The 21,400-nt window shown below is 43.8% G+C and overlaps 1 protein-coding gene across 1 annotated transcript in view; it reads right to left on the bottom strand.

Annotated features, from left to right (window-relative positions):
- LOC145515790 (annexin A10) overlaps positions 1-19,715 on the bottom strand; it is a 53,166-nt gene extending 33,451 nt beyond the window's left edge. The window contains exons 1-3 of the mRNA XM_081517136.1: positions 19,692-19,715; positions 19,346-19,642; positions 6,141-6,222 (exon numbers count right to left, since the gene is read on the bottom strand). Of these exons, the coding sequence (XP_081373262.1) occupies positions 6,141-6,222; positions 19,346-19,642; positions 19,692-19,715 (403 nt within the window). The remainder of the gene's footprint in view (positions 1-6,140; positions 6,223-19,345; positions 19,643-19,691) is intronic.
- Between the last annotated feature and the right edge of the window lie 1,685 nt (positions 19,716-21,400).

The raw sequence follows: 21,400 nt of genomic DNA, 5'->3' as shown, positions 1-21,400 counted from the left end.
GAAGTGGCGCTGAGCAGCAGGGTGCCCAGGCTCCCGGGTTAAGTCCTGGACCCGAGGGACATGAGATGGTTCTAGAGGAGTCTGTTGACTGCGTGATCCAAAATAAATGTAGTTTTAATAATAGGTAGAAGGCTTTTTGATATTGACCATCTGGTGATGTCCATGTGTCGAGTTGTCTCTAGTGTTGTTGGAAGAGGGTGCTTGCCATGACCAGTGTGTTCTGTTGGCAAAACTCTTTTAGTTTCATTCTGTACTCCAAGGCCAAACTTGCCTGTTACTCCAAGTATCTCTTGACTTCCTGCTTTGGCATTCTAGTCTCCTGTGATTAAAAGGACATCATTTTTGTGTGTGTGTGTGTGTGTTAGTTCTAGAAGGTCTTGTAGGTCTTCATAGACTTCAACCTCTTTGGCATTAGTGTTTGGGGCATAGACTTGGATTACTGCGATATTGAATTGTTTACCTTGGAAACGAACAGAGATCATTCTGTAGTTTTTGAGATTGCACCCAAGTACTGCATTGTGGACTCATTTGATGACTGTGAAGGCTACTCCATTTCTTCTAAGGGATTCTTGTTCACAGTAGTAAAATGATTGTTATCTGAATGAAATTCATGCATTCCAGTCTGTTTTAGTTCACTGATTCCTAAAATATCGATGTTGGGCCTTACGAAGCATTACTAGGAACAAAGCTAGTGGAGGTGATGGAATTCCAGCTGAGCTATTTCAAATCCTAAAAGATGATGCTGTGAAAGTGTTGTACTCAATATGCCAGCAAATTTGGAAACCCAGCAGTGGCCACAGGACTGGAAACGGTCAGTTTTCATTCCAATCCCAAAGAAGGTCAATGCCAAAGAGTGTTCAAACTACCACACAATTGCACTTATTTCACGTGCTGACAAGGTTATGCTCAAAATCCTTCAAGCTAGGCTTCACATAGTGACCCTAGAACTCCCAGATGTTCCAGCTGGATTTAGAAAAGGTGGAGGAACCAGAGATCAAATTGCCAAAATCCACTGGATCATAGAAAAACAAGAGAGTTCCAGAAAAACATCTATTTCTGCTTCATTGACTATGCTAAAGCCTTTGCCTGAGTGGATCACAACAAACTGTGGAAAATTCTGAAAGAGATGAGAATACCAGATCTCCTTACCTGCCTCCTGAGAAACCTGCATGCAGGTCAAGAAGCAACAGTTAGAAATGGACATAGAACAAGAGACTGGTTCCAAATTGGGAAAGGAGTACATCAAAGCTGTATATTGTCACCCTGCTTATTTAACTTATATGCAGAGTTCAGTTCAGTCCTCAGTCGTGTCTGACTCTTTGCGACCCCTTCTCCACCTGCCTTTAATCTTTCCCAGCATCAGGATCTTTTCCAATAAGTCAGTTCTTTGCATCTGGTGGCCAAAGCATTGGAGCTTCAGCTTCAGCATCAGTCCTTCCAATGAACATTCAGAACTGATTTCCTTTAGACATAGTACATCATGCACAATGTCAGGCCAGATGAAGCACAAGCTGAAATAAAGACTGTTGGGAGAAATATCAAAACCGCAGATATGCAGATGATATACCACCCTTATGGTGAAAATGGAAGAGGAACTAAAGAGCCTCTTGATGAAGATGAAAGAGGAGAGTGAAAAAGCTGGCTTAAAACTCAACATTCAAAAAACTAAGATCATGTCATCTGGTCCCATCACTTCATGGCAAATAGATGGGGAAACAGTGGAAACAGTGACAGACTTTATTTTCTTGGGCTCCAAAATCACTGCGGATGGTGACTGCCGCCATGACGTTCAAAGACTTTTGCTCCTTGGAAGAAAAGCTATGACAAACCTAGACAGCATGAGAAAAAGCAGAGACATTACTTTGTCAACAGAGGTTCATCTTGTCAAAGTATGGTTTTTCCAGGAGTCATGTATGGATGTGAGAGTTGGACTATGAAGAAGGCTGAGCACTGAAGAATTGATGCTTTTGAACTGTGGTGTTGGAGAAGACTCTTAAGAGTCCCTTGGACTGGAAGGAGATCAATCCAGTCCATCCTAAAGGAAATCAGTCCTGAATATTCACTGGAAGGATTGATGCGGAAGCTCCAATACTTTGGCCACCTGATGTGAAGAGCAGACTCATTGGAAAATATCCTGATACTGGGCAAGATTGAAAGCAGGAGGAGAAGGGGATGACAGAGGATGAGATGGTTGGAAGACATCACCGATTCGATGGACATGGGTTTGAGCAAGCCCCAGGAGATGGTCATGGACAGTGAAGCCTGGTGTGTAGCCCTCCATAGGGTGGCAAAGAATCAGAGACAACTAAGCAACTGAAGAACAACAAATAAGGTTTTTCAGTTATATATACATATTGATTTTGCTATCATCACACATAATTATTATAATGTGATTTTTGTTGTTATTCTGTGGGGATATTATCCACAATACACCTCTCTGAATTATTCTCTGTTTTTCAAAGTTCATAGCAATTCTGGCTCATTTTTTCTTCTAGAAGTATTTCAAAATATTTTCATATGGATCTCAAAAAATGTTATTCAAGTATCAATTAAAATAACTATAAACAGCAATCAATTTAGAGAAGTCATTAACAGGACGTATCTGTTGAATTATTTATGTGTTTTTCTTTCCTAAAAGATTTAGTAAACATTTGTATGGTTTTTGCAAATTACAAGAAACTTTATTTGGTTAAAATTATTCATATTTGTCTTTCTATCAATATTTCAAGTTATATTATTTTTATTTTGGTCTTAACAGAATAATTCCTTAATGAAATAGATGAGATTGAATTTTATGTGGACCTTGTGTCCAGAAAAATTATTGAACTCTCATGCTGCTGCTGCTGCTGCTGCTAAGTCACTTCAGACGTGTCTGACTCTGTGCGACCCCATAGATGGCAGCCCACCAGGCTCCTCTGTCCCTGGGATTCTCCAGGCAAGAATACTCTAGTGGGTCGCTATTTCCTTCTCCAATGCATGCATGCATACTAAGTCGCTTCAGTCGTGTCTGACTCTGTGCGACCCTACGGACAGCAGCCCACCAGGCTCCCCCGTCCCTGGGATTCTCCAGGCAAGAACACTGGAGTGGGTTGCCATTTCCTTCTCCAATGCATGAAAGTGAAAAGTGAAAATGAAGTTGCTCAGTCGTGTCCGACTCTTCGTGACCACATGGACTGCAGCCTACCAGGCTCCTCCATCCAAGGGATTTTCCAGGCAAGAGTACTGGAGTGGGTCGCCAGTGTCTTCTCCAGAACTCTCATACTTCTAATAATTTTTTACTGGATTACCTTGGATTTTGAAATTTGCTGATAATATCTGCTGCAGAAACAAAGAATTTTGACTTATTCTTTAGACATTGTGTCTTTTTCTCTTTCTTGTCCTATTGCATTAGGGCCAGGAATTTCTAAATAATTCCTGCTGCTGCTAGGTCGCATCAGTCGTGTCCGACTCTGTGCCACCCCATGAACTGCAGCCTACCAGGCTCCTCTGTCCATGGGATTTTGCAGGCAAGAGTACTGGAGTGGGTTGCCATTGCCTTCTCCGAAATAATTGCTACTTGATGGTTTAACAGAAAAGCATAACGTAATGATCCTTAGCCATTTTATGGGCTTGTATGATGTATGGTTGATTCTTGTTATTCATGATGTGTTTCTACAAAGTCACCATGAATATGAATTAGTAGATGCTGAATGGTTGCTTCCAGGGAAGATACAGGAAAACTCAGCCATTAGGTGTAAAGGGACACTTCCTGCACTTGTATAAATAGCGTCTACACACACCCTACAGCTCACACCATATTATTGCTGAGTAAGGTCAGGAGCAGGTAGTGGTGGATCTAATTTAAGTAGCACTGAGGGTCCCACAAAGATTCATTTTGTCTTGTGGGCAGCTTTGCCGTGATTTAGGTGTGTAGGTCAAAGATAGTTCCCACTGTCCAGGATCTGATAGTGATGGTCTGGAAATTATATATGCTAACTGAGATGAAATAAGCACAGGTGCTCGGTGCTCTAAGAGTGTATGGGCAGGAGAAGCAGCTGGCCACAGTTGGGACTTGGCAAGTGGACTGTTAGAGACCATTACCTGGGAGGTACTGCTTTTCCTTGGTGAACTGTTATACACTGTAAGACAAGTTTTATTAAAATAACTCCCTTTCATTTGCATCAGACCCTATTTTTGCTTTCTGATTTTTCTAAGTATTAATCAAACACAGAGCCAAGTCAAAAATCAACAGGTAGGATTACATCAAACTCAAAAGCTTCTGCAAAGGAAAAGACTACAGTTAACAGTTCTGCATTGCATAGTTGAAAGCTGCTCAGAGAGTAATCAGTGAATGTTCTCAGCATAATAACAAAAATGGTAATTATGCGATGAGAAGGATGTGTAAGCTAACCTTACTGGGTTAAACATTTAGCGACATGCATGTCAAATCATCATGTGTACATACACCTTGGACATACACTGTTGTATGTCAGTTATGTCTCAGCAAAGCTGGAAAGAACCCACAGTAGCCAAGGAGAACACTCGCAGTTGTCATTTTTGGTTGAACTTTGCCAGGAGCATCAAGATGGCTAGATTTTCCAAGCATGTTGACCTGTGTCCTTGCTCTGTCACACTGAAGCATGCCTGTGCTGTCACATGCAGAACCTCCTGGAATCCTTCGGCTAAAACACTGACAAGCAAAAAGTTGCAAGGGTCGAAGTGAATCTGAATTTTGACCCTAAAATTGCAATGACAAGAAAACTGAAACTGGTGCAAAGAAAAAAACTTTTTTTTTCAATGAGTAAATTGCTCTGATCTATAGTGTTAAAGCAAAATATTCTCCAGAAGGAAGAGTTCATCCATAACTTGCTATCACCCTGCCCTTCGATTTTTCTAGTGATGATTGATATTTCAAAAGGCATGGAAGCAGTGCAGATTCTTAAAATGGACTTCAGAGCATATTCAAGTTCTTTATTGATTTCCTCTGGGGTCCTGCTAGTGGACACACACACGCAAACACAGACACACAGACACACACACATACACATAGTATCGCTTTCATAAAGGCAGCCTTGTCTTCCAGGCTGACAGTTCGCTTTCTCCTGAAAGGCTTTGTATGTTTGGTGCAAATGTTCTGATGTCAGTGTTTATCTCCCTGCTCACCAGCAGTCTCCTTAGCACAGGTTGACGTCTCACAGCTCTGTGTTGAATCTTAAAGATTAAATCTTTAAAAAAAAAACAAAAACAAAACTCAACAACTTCCCCCTTCTCTCTACATTTCTTTCCTAAACTCTTCTTTGTTCATTGGACATCCACTTCTAAGGCAGGCGACCCAGCCTCCCCATCCTGGGAGCTCACAGACTGGTCTGCAGTTGACAGAGGTGGACAGGCTGGGTGGAGGGGGTCGGGGCAGGACCATGCAGAAGGAGGTGTCTGGCCTGACAAGTATGGAGGACAAAGAAGGATTCAAAGAGGAAGTTTCACTTGAGGGGGTTCCTGAAAGGTGAGAATTTGAATGCCAAGTGGATGGGAGAAGAAAACAACCTTCCAGGTGGGGTGGGGGGAGCCGTTGGGGGGTGATGGGCCAGTTTGCAGGATGTAGAGGAGCTGCCCCCCAAAAACAGCAGGAAGAGGGCTGGTTTAGCCGGATATGGAGGTCACAAAGGAAACAGGCTAGAAAACAGACATGGTGAGAAAGGATGCTTATCCCAGATAATGTTTTTGACTGAAGAATTTCATGTAGTAGTAGTGGTGAGACACTTAAGAATTTAAGGCAAAAACATATCGATCAGATGTGCAATGGTGAGAGGCAATTCTGTTCATCTTTTCTATTTTTTTATTCTACTTCTTTGCCCAGCTCTTTGTTTGAATCTGTGTTTGCCTTCTGTAGGGCTTCCCTGGTGGCTCAGATGATAAAGAATCTGCCTGCAGTGCAGGAGAGCCGAGTTCAATCCCTGAGTTGGGAAGATCCCCTGGAGAAGGAATGGCAACCCACTCCAGTATTCTTGCCTGGAGGATCCATGGACAGAGGAGCCTTGTGGGCTACAGTCCATGGGGTTGCAGAGTTAGACACAACTGAATGAGTATGCACACACAGTCATAAAACAAGATAAAAACACAGAAAAAATGACCCCAAGGGAGCTAGGCATCCCCAGGCTTACCGAATCCCTGGAGTGCACCTCCCAGCAACTCAGCATCCAGCACGGGGTTGAAATTCGGAGCTGGGAAGATGGTACCCTGAACCTGGTGGGGAGGGTCAGAGAGAGAGGAGTTGAGTAATTCTCACCAGAGACTTCAGCATGTTTTTCATATAAATAAAAACAAAAGTACATTCTATATGTTTGAGTTACTCTAAGACACACACAGGTATTTTAAACAGATATGTTCATTGTATGTCAGTTGCAGCGACTTAGTTGTGTTCTTTTTAATCCCCTGTTCTCTGCTGTATTGGGATCTAGAAACTGAGAAACTAGAACTGATAGTAGAAACGTGTAAGAATCAAATAAATACATGTCTTTTTAGTAAACAGGAAGCATTTTCTTAGGAATTGGAGACTTCTTAGAAACTGAAAAGAGAACCCTGTTATGGATCTTCATCCCATTTAAGTGCTGTTGCTGCTGCTGCTAAGCCGCTTCAGTTGTGTCTGACTCCGTGCGACTCATAGACGGCAGCCCACCAGGCTCCCCTGTCCCTGGGATTCTCCACGCAGGAACACTGGAGTGGGTTGCCATTTCCTTCTCCAATGCATGAAAGTGAAAAGTGAAAGGGAGGTTGCTCAGTCATGTCCGACTCTTCGTGACCCCATGGACTGCAGCCTACCAGGCTCCTCCATCCATGGGATTTTCCAGGCAAGGGTACTGGAGTGGGTGCCATTGCCTTCCCCACCATTTAAATGAGTTACAAATTAAAGCTTTGTCTGTTGTTTCATTTGCAAATATTTTCTCCCATTCTGACTGATGTCCTTCCCTCTTGTTTATGATTTCCTTTGCTGTGCAAAAGCTTTTAAGTTTACCTAGGTCCTGTTTGTTTATTTTTGCTTTTCATTTCTCTAGGAGGTGGGACTAAAAAAATATTGCTGTGGTTTATGTCAAAGCATGTTTTTCCTAGGTTTTTCTCTAATGGTTTTATAGTGTCCGGTCTTATATTTAGGTCTAAGCCAGAAAGAGAAAAATAAATACTGTATATTAACACATATATGTGGAATCTAGAAAAATGATACAGATGTACGTATTTCCAGAGCAGAAATAGAGACACAGATGTAGAGGATAGACTTGTGGACATGGGGGTGAGGGGAAGGGGGACAAGCTGAGAGAGTAGCACTGACATGTATAAATTGTTGTTTGTTGTTCACTGACTAAGTCGTGTCTGCCTCTTTGTGACCCCAATGGACTGTAGCACGTCAGGCCTCCTTGTCCACCATCTTCTGGCGTTTGCCCAAGTTCATGTCCATTGAATCGGTGATGCCATCCAACCATCTCATTCTCTGCTGCTGTCTTCTCCTTTTGCTTTCAATCTTTTCCAGCATCAGAGTCTTTTCCAATGAGTTAGCCAACTCTTCACATCAGGTGGCCAAAGTATTGGAGCTTTAAGTAGCATGTGTAAAACAGATAGCCAGTGGAAAACTGCTGCGTAGCACAGGGAGCTCAGCTCGATGCTCTGTGATGACCTAGAGAGGTGAGATGGGTGGGGGAGGGAGGTCCCAGAGGGAGGGGGTATATGTAGACATGTGGCTGATTCACGTCACTGTACAGAAGAGACTAATACAACACTGGAAAGCAACTATACCCCAATAAAAAATAAACAATGAGTTAGAAGTGGCAGTTACCACCACAGCTTAAAAAAAAAAATTCAGGAGCCCTAAAGTCAGTGAAGAAGAACTAAAGAGCCTCTTGATGAAAGTGAAAGAGGAGAGTGAAAAAGTTGGCTTAAAGCTCAACGTTCAGAAAACGAAGATCATGGCATCTGGTTCCATCACTTCATGGGAAATAGATGGGGAAACAGTGTCAGACTTTATTTTTTTGGACTCCAAAATCACTGCTGATGGTGACTGCAGCCATGAAATTAAAAGACGCTTACTCCTTGGAAGGAAGGTTATGGCCAACTTAGATAGCATGTTTAAAAGCAGAGATATTACTTTGCCAACAAAAGTCCATCTAGTCAAGGCTATGGTTTTTCCAGTGGTCATGTATGGATGTGAGAGTTGGACGGTGAAGAAAGCTGAGCGCCGCAGAATTGATGCATTTGAACTGTGGTGTTGGAGAAGACTCTTGAGAGTCCCTTGGACTGCAAGGAGATCCAATCAATCCATCTTAAAGGAGATCAATCCTGGGTGTTCATTGGAAGGACTGATGTTGAAGCTGAAACTCCAATGCTTTGGCCACCTGATGTGAAGAGTTGACTCATTGGAAAAGACCCCAATGCTGGGTAGGATTGGGGGCAGGAGGAGAAGGGGATGACAGAGGATGAGATGGTTGAATGGCATCACTGACTCGATGGACATGGGTTTGGGTAGACTCCGGGAGTTGGTGATGGACAGAGGGGCCTGGCGTGCTGCAGTTCATGGGGTCGCAAAGAGTCGGACACGACTGAGTGACTGAACTGAACTGAACTGAAAGTCATATTATAGAAAATTGAAATATTGAATCTAGTATCGAAATTCACAAAAATCTAGATGCTGCAGGTAGAGTGGAGGGTTTTTGGCAGAAACTTGCAGGTGCAGAGGAAGACATGAGCTTCCGACACACTCTGTCCTGTGCCAATAGTAGAATGATTCTGCATCTCTTATTTGAGCCTGAGCCAGCCCCACTGGGCTGGGTAGGATCACAGGCAGAGCAGGAGCCGCCAGTTCAGGTGTGCTGGGAAGGGGAGCTCCCCCTGTGTGTTGTGAGTTTGCCCAGAAATGATGGGGAGGGAGCCTTCCTATGGCGACGGGTCTCTGGGCCCTTGAGCAGGCAGTTTCACAGAGCAATTCTGCTGAACACACAGCATTCTGGGGCCCACGGTCTAAGAGCACAAAATTAATTAATCGATGAGCCTGGTTTCTAGTCTTAAGAAACATGCATATGCCACTGCCAAAAGATTAATGAAAAGATTTTTGGGCCTTTGTTCCACAAAGAACACTGGTCTCAGTGTCTTTCTCTCTCTCTCTCTCTCTCTCTCTCTGTCCCCTTCAGGCTGCTCAGCCTCTTTTCTTCCTTCTTTTACTTTCTTATCGGTCGACTCTGTACCCCCAAGTTTCGGCCCATTTAAAGGGCCATAACAATTGGTGTGCCAAGACAGGGGTTTGCAATATGGCAGGTCAGACAGGGTGACCCCGGAAAGCTTATTGAAGCCGATGGATCCAACGAACTCACATAGCTTCCTCTTTGGAAAATTCGACTCAAGGGGGACCCCAGCCTTCAAAACAGAGACGAAACAACAAAAACCCCAGGAGGAAGAAGTTCCAATACAGGCCATGTCAGCTCTAAAGATCACCAGGAAGCGCCGCCCTCGGTGACATCAACCTTATAACCTCCCCACTTGGGGACAAATAAAAACCCTTACTAATCCAGCTGAAAATTTGGTCTTTCAACAGGGAATGCAGCAGAATCCAGAAAGCATTTTCCTAGCCATGCTTAGCTTGGTCGCTTGTGCCACCCCTTCGCCCAAGGCAAATTAATCATTCACACCCAACCCCCTTTCTTACTACAGGTGATACAATGGCCAGAGAGAAGATCGATTGTTTCTACTGACGACTCTATACATATGCCTTCTCCCTAGAAGTAGAAGAAAAAACTAATTAACATTTCTCTAGGTCATGAAGTCCTTCCTTTGTGTATGGGACCACCAGAATTCCGACAAACTTGGGCTTTCGCCCTGCCTCCCATAAAAGACTTTCAGGACTTTGCTTGAATTGTAAACCATGGTTACACTACAAAAACCTTAGGGAAAGAATTAGGGAAAGAATTCATTACCATGACAAAGGACTTCTTGAGTACCTTAACAGAAAAATCTCCCCACCTCGCCTTCAAATCAATAAACAGGTTGGGCCTAAACTAAGAGACACTGGAAACTTGTTACAAACACCTAAAAACTTGAAACTTGGAATGGACATTTTACAAGGACATGCTAATAAGACTTTACCTTCCGTAACCTGTATTAATTGCTAACTATATACTTGTTAAGAAATGATTCCCTTTTGATTGGGATTGGGATTCTACTCAATATCGTGTTACTCCTGCTCAATCTAATCATAGTACCTACAACTGGGTACCGATCAAAATTCATTTATGAAGCAAACGTAATAATGCCTCGCTATATGTACAAAAAGAAGTCCTTGTTAAAACGTCTGCCTTCTTCCACTAATCTAGAGACTATAGCTGAGCAACTAGCAGTTTAATTATCTGGGCTAAACCCACGAGGTTGATTTCAAAATATTATTCACAGCATCGGGTCTGAAAGTGTAAGAAAAAAAAAAAAAGATTTTGGGGGGAGTAAGAGCACTGTTCATTTGTGTTCAAGCTAAGAATTAAATTCAATTTGTGTTCCACTTGACTGATATTAATAAGTTTTTATACTCAGAGGCACAAATGTGTCCGTGAAACATTCTTTTTAAATCCTAGATGGACAGATGTGTGATTAAAATACGGACAATAGTTTAGGATCTTAGGATGCCCATGTGTGTGTCTGCAAGCCAGTGTCCAGTTCACTTCTGATAAAGTGAAAGTGAAGGTTGCTTTTCTCAGTTTTTTCATTGGGAAAATTAAAGGCTTTTGGGGGCATGTTTCCCTGTCGTAGGAGTTAGAAGGCTTGTTGGACAGGTCTTAGGTGATGGTACCATTCATTGCCTGGTGACCTTGGTCTTGCTGCAAGCTCTCAGACAAAGGACTGTCTTATTTATTTATTTTTGAATTCATTGGAGTGTAATTGCTTTACAATGTTTCGTTAGTTTTTGTTGTACAAAGAAGTAAATCAGCTCTTGAACTTCCTTCCCAGCCCTCCATCCCACCCCTCTAGGTCATCACAGAGCACCAAGCTGAGTTCTCTGTGCTTTACAGAAGCTTCCCACTAGCTATCTGTTTTATACATGGTAGTATACATGTGTCAGTCCCAATCTCCCAATTTGTCCCTGTCTTAAAAGTATAAAAGAGAAAATGTATTTGGAAACAATGAGACATATTTTTACATACGTGTAAGTGACCTAGGCAATCTCATCCCTGAATGTGCAAATGTCCATCACAAATCAGAGCATTTCATTCCTGGGTGGACTAGGGTCCTCTAGGATTCCTACTGGAGTAAGTGCTATAAAATGAAACTATTCATATATTTTGCAAAAAAAAAAAAAGACACACACACAAAGCTCTAAAAGTAATACATAAGGAAAGTTGTTGTTCACTCTCTAAGTTGTGTCTGACTCTTTGTGACCCCATGGACTGCAGCACGCCAGGCTTCCCTGTCCTCCACTATCTCCTGGATTTTGCTCAAACTCACGTCCATTGAGTCAGTGATGCCATCCAACCATCTCACCTTCTGTCACCCCCTTCTCCTCTTGAACTGTCTATAGTGATTTATTAGACAAAATTTGCATGTGAAATAAAAATCCAGTTTTTTCTTCATAGTTTTTTTTAAATCCTCACACAGACTACTAATACAATGTATTTTTACAATATAATGCAAAAATTCTTTCTTTCTTTTTACAATTCTCCTCTCTTTTGACACTTAAAGTTCTCTCCTTATCTATTGGTCTTAGAATAAAACACTAAAAATGTTTTAGAAGTAAATTCAACACTAAAAGTAAAAAAAAAAAAAAATTGTGAATGGTCAGTAATTCAGACAACAGTTTTCTGGTGAGCTCTTGTCATTCATGCCCGTTTATATAGGATATTAAATCATTATATTCATTTCATATCAGTTATTATGTTTCAGTTAAGCTGGAGTCAGCCACATTGTTCCATGTAAGGTACCTACTTAGGGCTCCTTGGAATGCTGACCTCGTCTTTTAATGGTTGTATTTCCTTGTTTCATTGAGATGTAATTGACATGCAGCATTGTGCACAATGTGATATGATGCCTGTGTGTACTGTGAAGGGCTCCCCTCAGTACTGTTAGTTGGCACATCTGCCACCTCACGTAGTCTGGCTTTCTTCTGATGAGGACACTTGAGACCTGCTCTCTTAGTTGTTGTTGTTGTTTACTTGCTTCAGGCACGTCTGACTTTGTGACCCCATGGACTGTAGCCCACCAGACTCCTCTGTCCATGCGGTTCTCCAGGCAAGAATACTGGAGTGGGTTGCCATGCCCTCCTCCAGGGGATCTTCCCAACCCAGGGATCGAACCCGCATCCCTAATATCTCCTGCATTGGCAGGTTCTTTGCCACTCGCACCACCTGGGAAGCCCAATAGAGATTGTAGGGGTGTCTCATGCTGAGTCCCCTGGCAGGTAAAATGCACAGCTCAACTGAAGCAGATGGCGTGTTCTCGATGAATACAGATCACTTGTCTGACCAAGTGTAATTTTACTTACTGATTTTCGAGGTCTTTTTCAAGTTAACCCAATCACTGTAATTTAACCTTTTGAAAGAGTAAGAGACTGTTATGTTAGGTACTTTTCATGTATGCCTCTTAAAGCAAAGTCCCTTTTTATATATGTGTTCCTAATTTGTTCACATCTTAGAGCAAAATGAAAATTTTGAAAAAGTGGACACTTTCCAATGTGACATAAAAAATAATGCATCTATGATAAAACTTTTTTTGCCTTGAAAATTGACAGATTTAAACATAGTATCACGTGTCACAGGAAAAATAAGTCCTAATGCCTGTCATTTCCACTTGAATTCTTACCACAAGGTGAGCAGAATATATTCTTCACTACTACTCATTTGTGAGTTTAGATTTTGACAGAGGAATGAAACATATTCCCTTTTAAAAAGACAGAATAAACTGCCTCATCAATTCACTATGCAGAAGGTTATGAGCAATTTGTAAATTTAAAATTGTTTCCAGAAGCTACTCCCCTGAGTGAATAATGAATGGATTTCTGTAACTGACAGAAAAATTTCAGAATTACTATCTGGAACTGAATACAGACTGGAAAATTCACAGATTGCTCATGAAGTTGATAAAAAATCTTAAATCATCTCATATCAATAGGCGCATGGATCAGTGCGTATTTCATCTCTTCATAGCTGACCTAGGGGCCAAGGTCCGTAAACCCATGTTCCTCCTTACTCAGCACCCACTCGTAAGTCCTTTCTCTCCTCTGCCTTTTTCGTCACCCGCACACTAACCAGCTGGGAACCTCAAGAGTTTCAACTTTGAGATGTCAGCTGGACTGACTGGTGCCTGCCAGGTGGGTTTCAGTGAAGGACTCAGCGTAGTTTCAGTGTCATTGGGGTCCTTAGATCTCCAAGGAACTGAGGATTTTTGGAGCCCTGTGAGGAAACCCTCCAGGAGTCCTGGGCCTTCATTCACGGGCATATTGTCACCTTTGGGGCACTGATCCCTGGTCTCCATTGACTCAGTTCTGAACACCCTGCACCCACTTACCTGTCACTCCTGTCTGCAAGAACGTCCTGAACGATTTCAGTGGCTTGGAGACAAACAGCTCCATGGGGTTGATTAACCCACTCTCTCCCACCTTCCAGGAGCGTGTCCTTCAGTCCATCTGCTCCCTGCAACACCTTCCTCTCCTCTCCTTATCTCAGCCCCTGCTCCTGCTTCCTTGATGCTCCTCCCTCCCCCAGCCTCCCCACACCCAGAGAGCTGTCCCCACAGCCAGAGAGGCCCTCTCCAGCATCAGACACACCATCTGTCCTGTCTCAAGTGCCCCCTGCCCAGAGCCGGGTTTCCGATGCTGGTTTTCTGCTCTGGTGCCGAGTGGGGATGCTGGTCACGTGAGAGAAACATCCCGGGACAACCAGATTTACACACACATCCCCGGGACTGGCCTTGAGGACGCTGCAGGGCATCAACAGAGCGTGTCCTCATACCCCAGGGGGAGAACATCGTGTATTGGGCAGAACTGGAGTGTGAACCTCAGCTCATCAATCAGTGTTAACGGCGACTCTGCCCATGACTGAGAATAGACCGCTGTGTGATCCAGTGCAGATGTTTCAAGCGCGTGAGCAGAGCTCTGCGGACCATCCCTGATTGTCTGGGTGGGTTCCTGTCTGACTTCCTCTCTCCTGAACCTCTCAGCTCCCGCACACAACAGCCCCACGCTCCAGCCCCAGGGCACTGCTGTCACACACACACACAGCCCCCCCCTCCTCGCCCCGTGCCCACCTCCGTACCCGCTCCTAGTCCCAGACTCCTCCGTGACTCTGGGGAGCATCCGCTCAGGATTTATCTGATGGCTCCAAGCCCATGTGTGCAGGAGTCCCTCCTGACGTGCCCCTGCCCCCCAGGATTGTCTGCACCCTTCCAGAGTGCAGCCGTGTGACATCCCTTGCCAGTGGTTGGTACCCCATCAGGAAATGACCCTAATTCCCTCCTTCCTTCAAAATACCAACAGAAAGCCACCCCTGCAGTGCTGTGCAGGACCGCAGCCACCTCCCAGACACTCAGAGGGACGGAAGCAGACATAGAAGCTGGATCAGTGGGCCGCAGCTGTAGGGCATGCTGCCGGAGCACCGCAGCACAGAGGGAAGTGTTCCTTCAGCTCTCTCGGGGTTCCCAGAGCACGAAGTCTCCTTAACTGGGCTTCCTGCGTTTCGTTGAGGATGGACCTGAATGTGACTGATCATGCAAGGTTAGAGATTGAACATTTTCATGAATAAAGGAATAATATTTGGATTTCCAGGCATCAGTTTAGGAAGAGACACAACAAGTCATGAGAATGGAGGTGACCCAGAATTACACTCTTTCCTCCCAGACTCTGGAGTCAGCTCAGATTGCACCTGTTCTGTGGAGTCTTCCCTGATTTTATCGTGTAACACCTGTGGCTCCCTTTGCTCATTAAACGTGGCCTTGCATTTTTTGCATTTACCTTTTCCTCCAAATTTTCAGTTTCTGTAGGGCAGTGACACTTCCTGCTTTTCAGAGCATTTAGGGCAGCACCTTTTTCAGGAAGTGGACCCTGAGGATGTTTGTAAAATGCTAATTAGAAAAATGTATGGACCCAAAGGCATCTGCATGCATCCTGCAGCTTCAGAATCCACTGTCCACACAAGTGGGCTATGCTCCGGGTGCCTTCACCCGGGCTTCCTGTGCAATCGCCGCAGCCGTTTCGTGAGGTTGGGCTGTCAAGTTTATTTCACAGGTGAGGAGGCGCTGGGGCCGAGTGAGTGGTGTGTCAGGAAGCCCACACTCAGCTCCAAATTTAGCTTCCTGGCTGGTGCTTTTTCCATTAGAGCTGGAGTTGATGTAAAATAAAATAACATGTACTGTTGCGGCCCCTTATTCCTTTTTTTTTTTTTTTGGCCAGGGAAAATGTCCCTGTTTGCAAAGGTTCCTCTGGGTAAAACCAAAACTCTAAAAGCCTAAATTCTTACCCTTAAGCCAGTTCTAATAGAAGAAGAAAGGGGCGTGTGTGTGTGTGTGTGTGTGTGTGTGTGTGTGTGTATGTGTAAAGGAAGGGTTGACGAAATTAGAGAAAGACAGCCAAAAATAGATCCAGTGTCTGGGCCACTGAAGTGCATTTAGGAACAGAATGTCTAATAGTTAACCTCACAAAAAGCGTTAGTCACTCAGTCGTGTCTGACTTTTTTGCGACCTGACTGTAGCCTGCCAGGCTCCTCTGCCCATGGGATTCTCCAGGCAAGAATACTGGAGTGGGTTGCCTTCCTCCTCTGGAGGATCCTCCCAACCCAGGAATTGAACCCGAGTCTCCTGTATCTCCTGCATTGGCAGGTGGATTCTTTTTTTTTTCTTTTTTTGAAGGATAATTGCTTTACAGAATTTTATTGTTTTCTGTCAAACCTCAACATGAATCAGTCATAGGTATATATATCCCCTCCCTCTTGAACCTCCCTCCCATCCCACCCCTCTAGTTTCCTACAGAGCCCCTGTTTGAGTTTCCTGTGACATACAGCAAATTCCCGTTGGCTGTCTATTTTACATATGGTAGTTTCCATGTTTGCATGTTACTCTTTCCATACATCTCACCCTCTCCTCCCCTCTCCCCAAGTCCATAAGTCTATTCTCTATGTCTGTTTCTCCATTGCTGCCCTGTAAATAAATTCTTCAGTACCATTTTCTATATTCCGTATATGTGCATTAGAATACGATATTTGTCTTTCTCTTTCTGACTCACTTCACTCTGTATAATAGGTTCTAGGTTCATCCACCTCATCAGAACTGACCACTGAACCCACCTGGGAAGCCCAAGGAAATGTGCATCTATCATGTAATAAAAATAAAGCTTGGTGATCTGATGACTACCACAGCTCCTGATATTAAGATGTGCTGTCATTTCAGTTGTGTCTGACTCTGTGACACTAAGAACTGTAACCCGCCAGTCTCCTCTGTTCATGGGATTTTCCAGGGAAGAATGCTGGAGTGGGTCGCCATGCTCTCCTTGAAGGGATCTTCCCTGATATTAAGATAGGCTGAGTTACAGTTTCAAATTGATGCAGAAGTGTTTATGACTATGAACCAATTACTAAATTAATTTCTGTAAGATCTTTACAACTTAGTAGATGGATGTTAAGGAGTTTAAGAAAAGGATGGAGGAACCTGGATTCAACCACACGGTCTCTAATGATTGTGGTCCAAGGGTGTCTTCCCTCACAGGACTTTATATTTGGAGGAAACAGTTGTGAAGGAAGATGTAACTGAGGATAACTTTATCTGAATAACAGGTACTGTGAACATTATCTTAATAATATGTAGTAGAACACTATAAAACCTACCCTCTTCAGAATGAATTGATGGCATCAAATGACTGCTTTCTCTTGAAGCCTCAAAATATTCAATTCCTAATCCCAGGAATCTAAGATGCTCCATGTTTGTAGGTGTGATTAAGTGAAGGGGTTCGAGGTGGAGAGTATCCTGGATTATCTGGGGGGCCCTAAATATAGTCCTAGCTACTGAGGGAGAGGGAGATTTGACTGCAGCAGGTGACGTGAAGCTGACAGCAAGCTGCCGCGATGCTGGCTGTGAGGATGAAGGAAGGGCACTTGTGCAGGGAGGTGGGCGACTTCTAGCTGCTGACAGGGCAAGGAGACCCCCTTGCCGGAGGCTCCAGGAGGACCCAGCCCTGGGCACAGCAGCCTGATGAGACTGATTTGAGATTCCCGACTTCAGAGCTGTCAGAGGATACATTGGTATTGTCTCCACCTTTCTGATACTTTGTTACAGAAGTAACAGAAAATGAACCCCTTCACCGTGGAATCCTCCTCTCCGTGTGTCCTCCCAGCCTGAACTCTTAGCTCATGAACCTGCTCAGTCCCAGTCAGGCCCGCCCCCCTTGTCAAATGATACCCTTAAGCCAGCCCTCCGAATTCATAAATATCCAGCCTTCCCCCCACCCCAAGAGGCTCTTAAGACTGTCAAGGTAGAACTTCCCCTTCTATTCAATCTGCTGTATTGTTGGGAGTGCTTTGGTGCCATTTCTAGGAAGCTCGCATTTGATACGATACAACGAGGAAATCTGAAGTAACATTCTGTCTGGATGAATAAAAGGCAATGGGTTACTACTGTTCTATAAGTAAATAAAGATTGTCACTGAAATTACCAGAAAGACTAGGTTTCATAGCTTAAAAGATCTTGGAAGCATTTCATTTGACTGATGCCAGTTAATGAGGATTGTAAGAAGATTATTGCTATTTGGTAACTCTGTCCAGGGTCTTTCAGAATAAACAGAAAAAAGACATAGGGTTGAGATTTTGAATTACAGAAGAAACAATAAGATATAGAGACATAATTTAGGACATTATATTTAATGTATACACCCCTAGGAGAGAGCATAACTATGGAAGAAAAACAATAATAAAAAAATAACAAAATAATAAAATAAAACAGGAATAAATAATATAATCATAATAAATACATAACCATAGCAAAATAATATATCACTATATAAAATAAAAATAAAATAATAAACATAATAAAAAAATAATGAAAAAATAGAGAAAAATGCATCATAAAAAATTCAGGCAGTGTAAGAATCACATCCTTGTGATGTGATAAAGAAGAACTATCTTGTCTCAGGGAATACTAATGAAAAATATCAAGGTCAGCACTTAAGGGACAACATTTATATATATTCCAGTTGCTTACAAGGGACATAATCAAATTGGGATCCGAATTCTCCATAAAATTAAATTTTAGAAGGCATTTGATCAGTCTTTCCAGACTTCAGAGGAAACAATTGAGGATTCAAAGTTTTAAACCCAGCGAACTATAAACTGAAAGAAAAGGCAAAAGAAGAAGTTACCACCTAGATACCCTTTTCAAATCATAGTAAGAATAATTCAGCCCAGTGAAGCTGACAGTGGAAGGAAGGAAGTCATGTAAGAACAGAAGTAATTCCATACGCTTAACACCTCAATCCAGAAATAATGGCACCCACTTGTTGGGAGCCATTCTGAAACTACTGCTTTATCTTGACAGAACTTGAGAAGTTAAAAAGGCCTTCCTATAGGACTTGTACTGGGACACAGTCAGTCATAGGAGAGACAGTTATCTTTACAGAACTTGAGAAGTTAAAAAGGCCCTCCTATAGAACTTGTACTGGGACACAGTCAGTCATAGGAGAGACAGTTATCTTTACAGAACTTGAGAAGTTAAAAAGGCCCTCCTATAGGACTTGTACTGGGACACAGTCAGTCATAGGAGAGACAGTTATCTTTACAGAACTTGAGAAGTTAAAAAGGCCCTCCTATAGGACTCATAAAGGGACACAGTGAGTCAAAGGAGAGACAGCTAATCACTGACATTATAAAACATGTTAACAAAGAGGGGGATCAAGGTTGCTAAAAAACAATTGGCAGGTAATATTTTAGATGATGATGATTAACTGTCCCCTCAGAATAAGGCAATGGCACCCCACTCCAGTACTCTTGCCTGGAAAATCCCATGGACGGAGAAGCCTGGTGCGCTGCCGTCTATGGGGTCGCACAGAATCGGACTTGACTGAGCGACTTCCCTTTCCCTTTTCACTTTCATGCATTGGCGAAGGAAATGGCAACCCACTCCGGTGTTGTTGCCTGGAGAATCCCAGGGACGGGGGCGCCTGATGGGCTGCCGTCTATGGGGTCGCACAGAGTCGGACACGACTGAAGCGACTTGGCGGCGGCGGTGGCAGAATAAGGAGGATCTGGAGGAAACAGCTGCTGTCTATCATAAGAACGATGACTTTTGGGCTTATCCAGTTAAGACCATTGAAACCATTAGACCCTCAGCACCAGTTCCCCATACTCCTAAACCTCATCCAAAGCCCATATACCCCTCTCTTCGAGTTCTTTTCATCAGGAAGTGCAGGCGGCGGCGGCGGCAGAGCGCGGAGCGGAGGCTGGAAGCTCCCGGCCCGCCGCCCCGGAGCGGAGCGGAACGGAAAATGCAGCAGCCGCAGCCGCAGCCGCAGCCGCAGCCGCAGCCGCAGCCGCAGGGGCGGCCCGTGGAGGGGGAGCCGGGGCCGGGACCCTGCCTGAGGCAGGAGCTGAAGCTGCTCGAGTCCATCTTCCGCCGCCACTGGAGAAGCAGCCCCCACCCCCTCCCTACTTTCTTTTCGAAAAACCGCAACCTCTTTCAAAAGAATATGCACCGCCCTGTCAGCAGTTTCAGAATCTCACTCTGAGCGACGCTCCAGGACCCATTTGCCCCAGACCGCGACCTACATCTGTGCCGCGCAGACATCCTCCCCCTGGTGCTTCAACCAGAGCCGCTGATCTTCCTACCTGGGGCCGAGTTAGGAGGTTGACTGGAGACCCTCACGGGCTGGTGGCCGAGCGGGGAGCCGCCACAACTCCCGGGCATCTTTTTGTTGTTGTTGTTATGCTTACATTGCTTGCCTGTCAGGTAAAACCGGTTTGTTCAGCAGGGGATTCTTATCGGCCGTATTTCCCAGACCCTCCTCTCTTTCAAGTAGTCGCCTGGGACAGACAGTGTCCAGGTTCCGGTGTCTACCACTGTGCCCGAGCTAATGCGTGGGTCTCGCAGCCCTTACCCTTACAATGAGTTTAGGATGAATACAAATTTTACTTTTTATGGTCTTTCAGCCTTTCATCCTATATGCTTCATTTTCCCAAATGAGTCTAAGCCTGTTAGTGGATATCGCTTCCCACGGGCTCCTAACAAAGATGGATGTATCCCTACATCTAAAAGAGGGCTTGTAACTGACACTCCTGTAAAGACCAGAAAGACCAGAGAGCCCGATAAAAGGCATGCCTGGTCTATATTGTTAAGATTACCAGGAGACTTGGACCCTTCTCATAAGATGCCTATTGCACATCCACCCAAATATCCACTTTATGGCAAGTCTCCTATCGAGGCTGCACCAGAAAATTCACCTACAGAAAAAGATTGGGAAAATATGGATTTTAGATCTGGATTCCCCCTCTGGAGAAAATGTGTTTATGATTCTTGGATAGATCTAAAAATCCCTGGAGAGCTTTTTGAGATTAATGAATGGAGTAACCCAGACCCCAGTCGAGATTTTAGAAAATACTTTAATTACTCAGCTAGGTTCCTTAATTGGAATGATTCTCTGATTCCGCAACTTTGAGAAGAAGTAGATGGCATCAAAATGGATTTGTACCTCCTATGTTATCTCTGGTCCATGGAGGAAACACCTACTGGCAGCCTGATCTTTGGAAAGCGATCGCAGCCACTGCCCCTGTTATTCTCCACCGACCACGAGGGCCCTCTGCTTATTATATCCAAGCTTGCTTACCCAATCCTTATGTGTTTCTCATAGCCAAAGATTATATAGACCTCACTATCTATCAGAATAGGACTGATTTTTTTTGACAAAGTGCTCCAACGTGTTTTGACCAGTTGTGTAACCTCCTCTATTCAGGTTCGAGTGTTGATGGTTTTAAAGCGTCCTCCTTATATTATGGTACCTGTAAACCTCACTACTCCATGGTATGATAATTATGGCCTCTTGGCTCTACAGCAAGTTAAGAGCCTATTGACTAGGCAAAAGAGGTTTGTGGGTCTATTAGTTTTAGGCATAGCCGCCCTCATTGCTTCAATTACTTCTTCAGCTATTTCACTCACACAGCAAGTACACACTGCTGAACATGTTAATCAGCTTTCCAAGAATGTTTCCCTTGCTTTAGCTACACAAGAGATTATAGAAAGAAAATTAGAAGCTAAGGTAGATGCATTAGAAGAAGCTATCTTGCATATAGGACAGGAACTAACCGCTTTAAAGGTTAAGGCTTGCTTTGAGATGCCATGCAGAACATAAATGGATTTGTGTGACCCCATTGAAGGTTAATGAATCAGTATATTCTTGGGATCAAGTTCAATATCATATCTTAGGAATATGGAACCA

Source organism: Giraffa tippelskirchi, chromosome 1, assembly GCF_054371585.1.
Source record: "Giraffa tippelskirchi isolate mGirTip1 chromosome 1, T2T-mGirTip1v1.2.pri, whole genome shotgun sequence".
Classification (NCBI taxonomy): Eukaryota; Metazoa; Chordata; class Mammalia; order Artiodactyla; family Giraffidae; genus Giraffa; species Giraffa tippelskirchi.
Note: the sequence above shows the minus strand (reverse complement) of the source record. Positions and strands in the feature narration are given on the sequence as shown.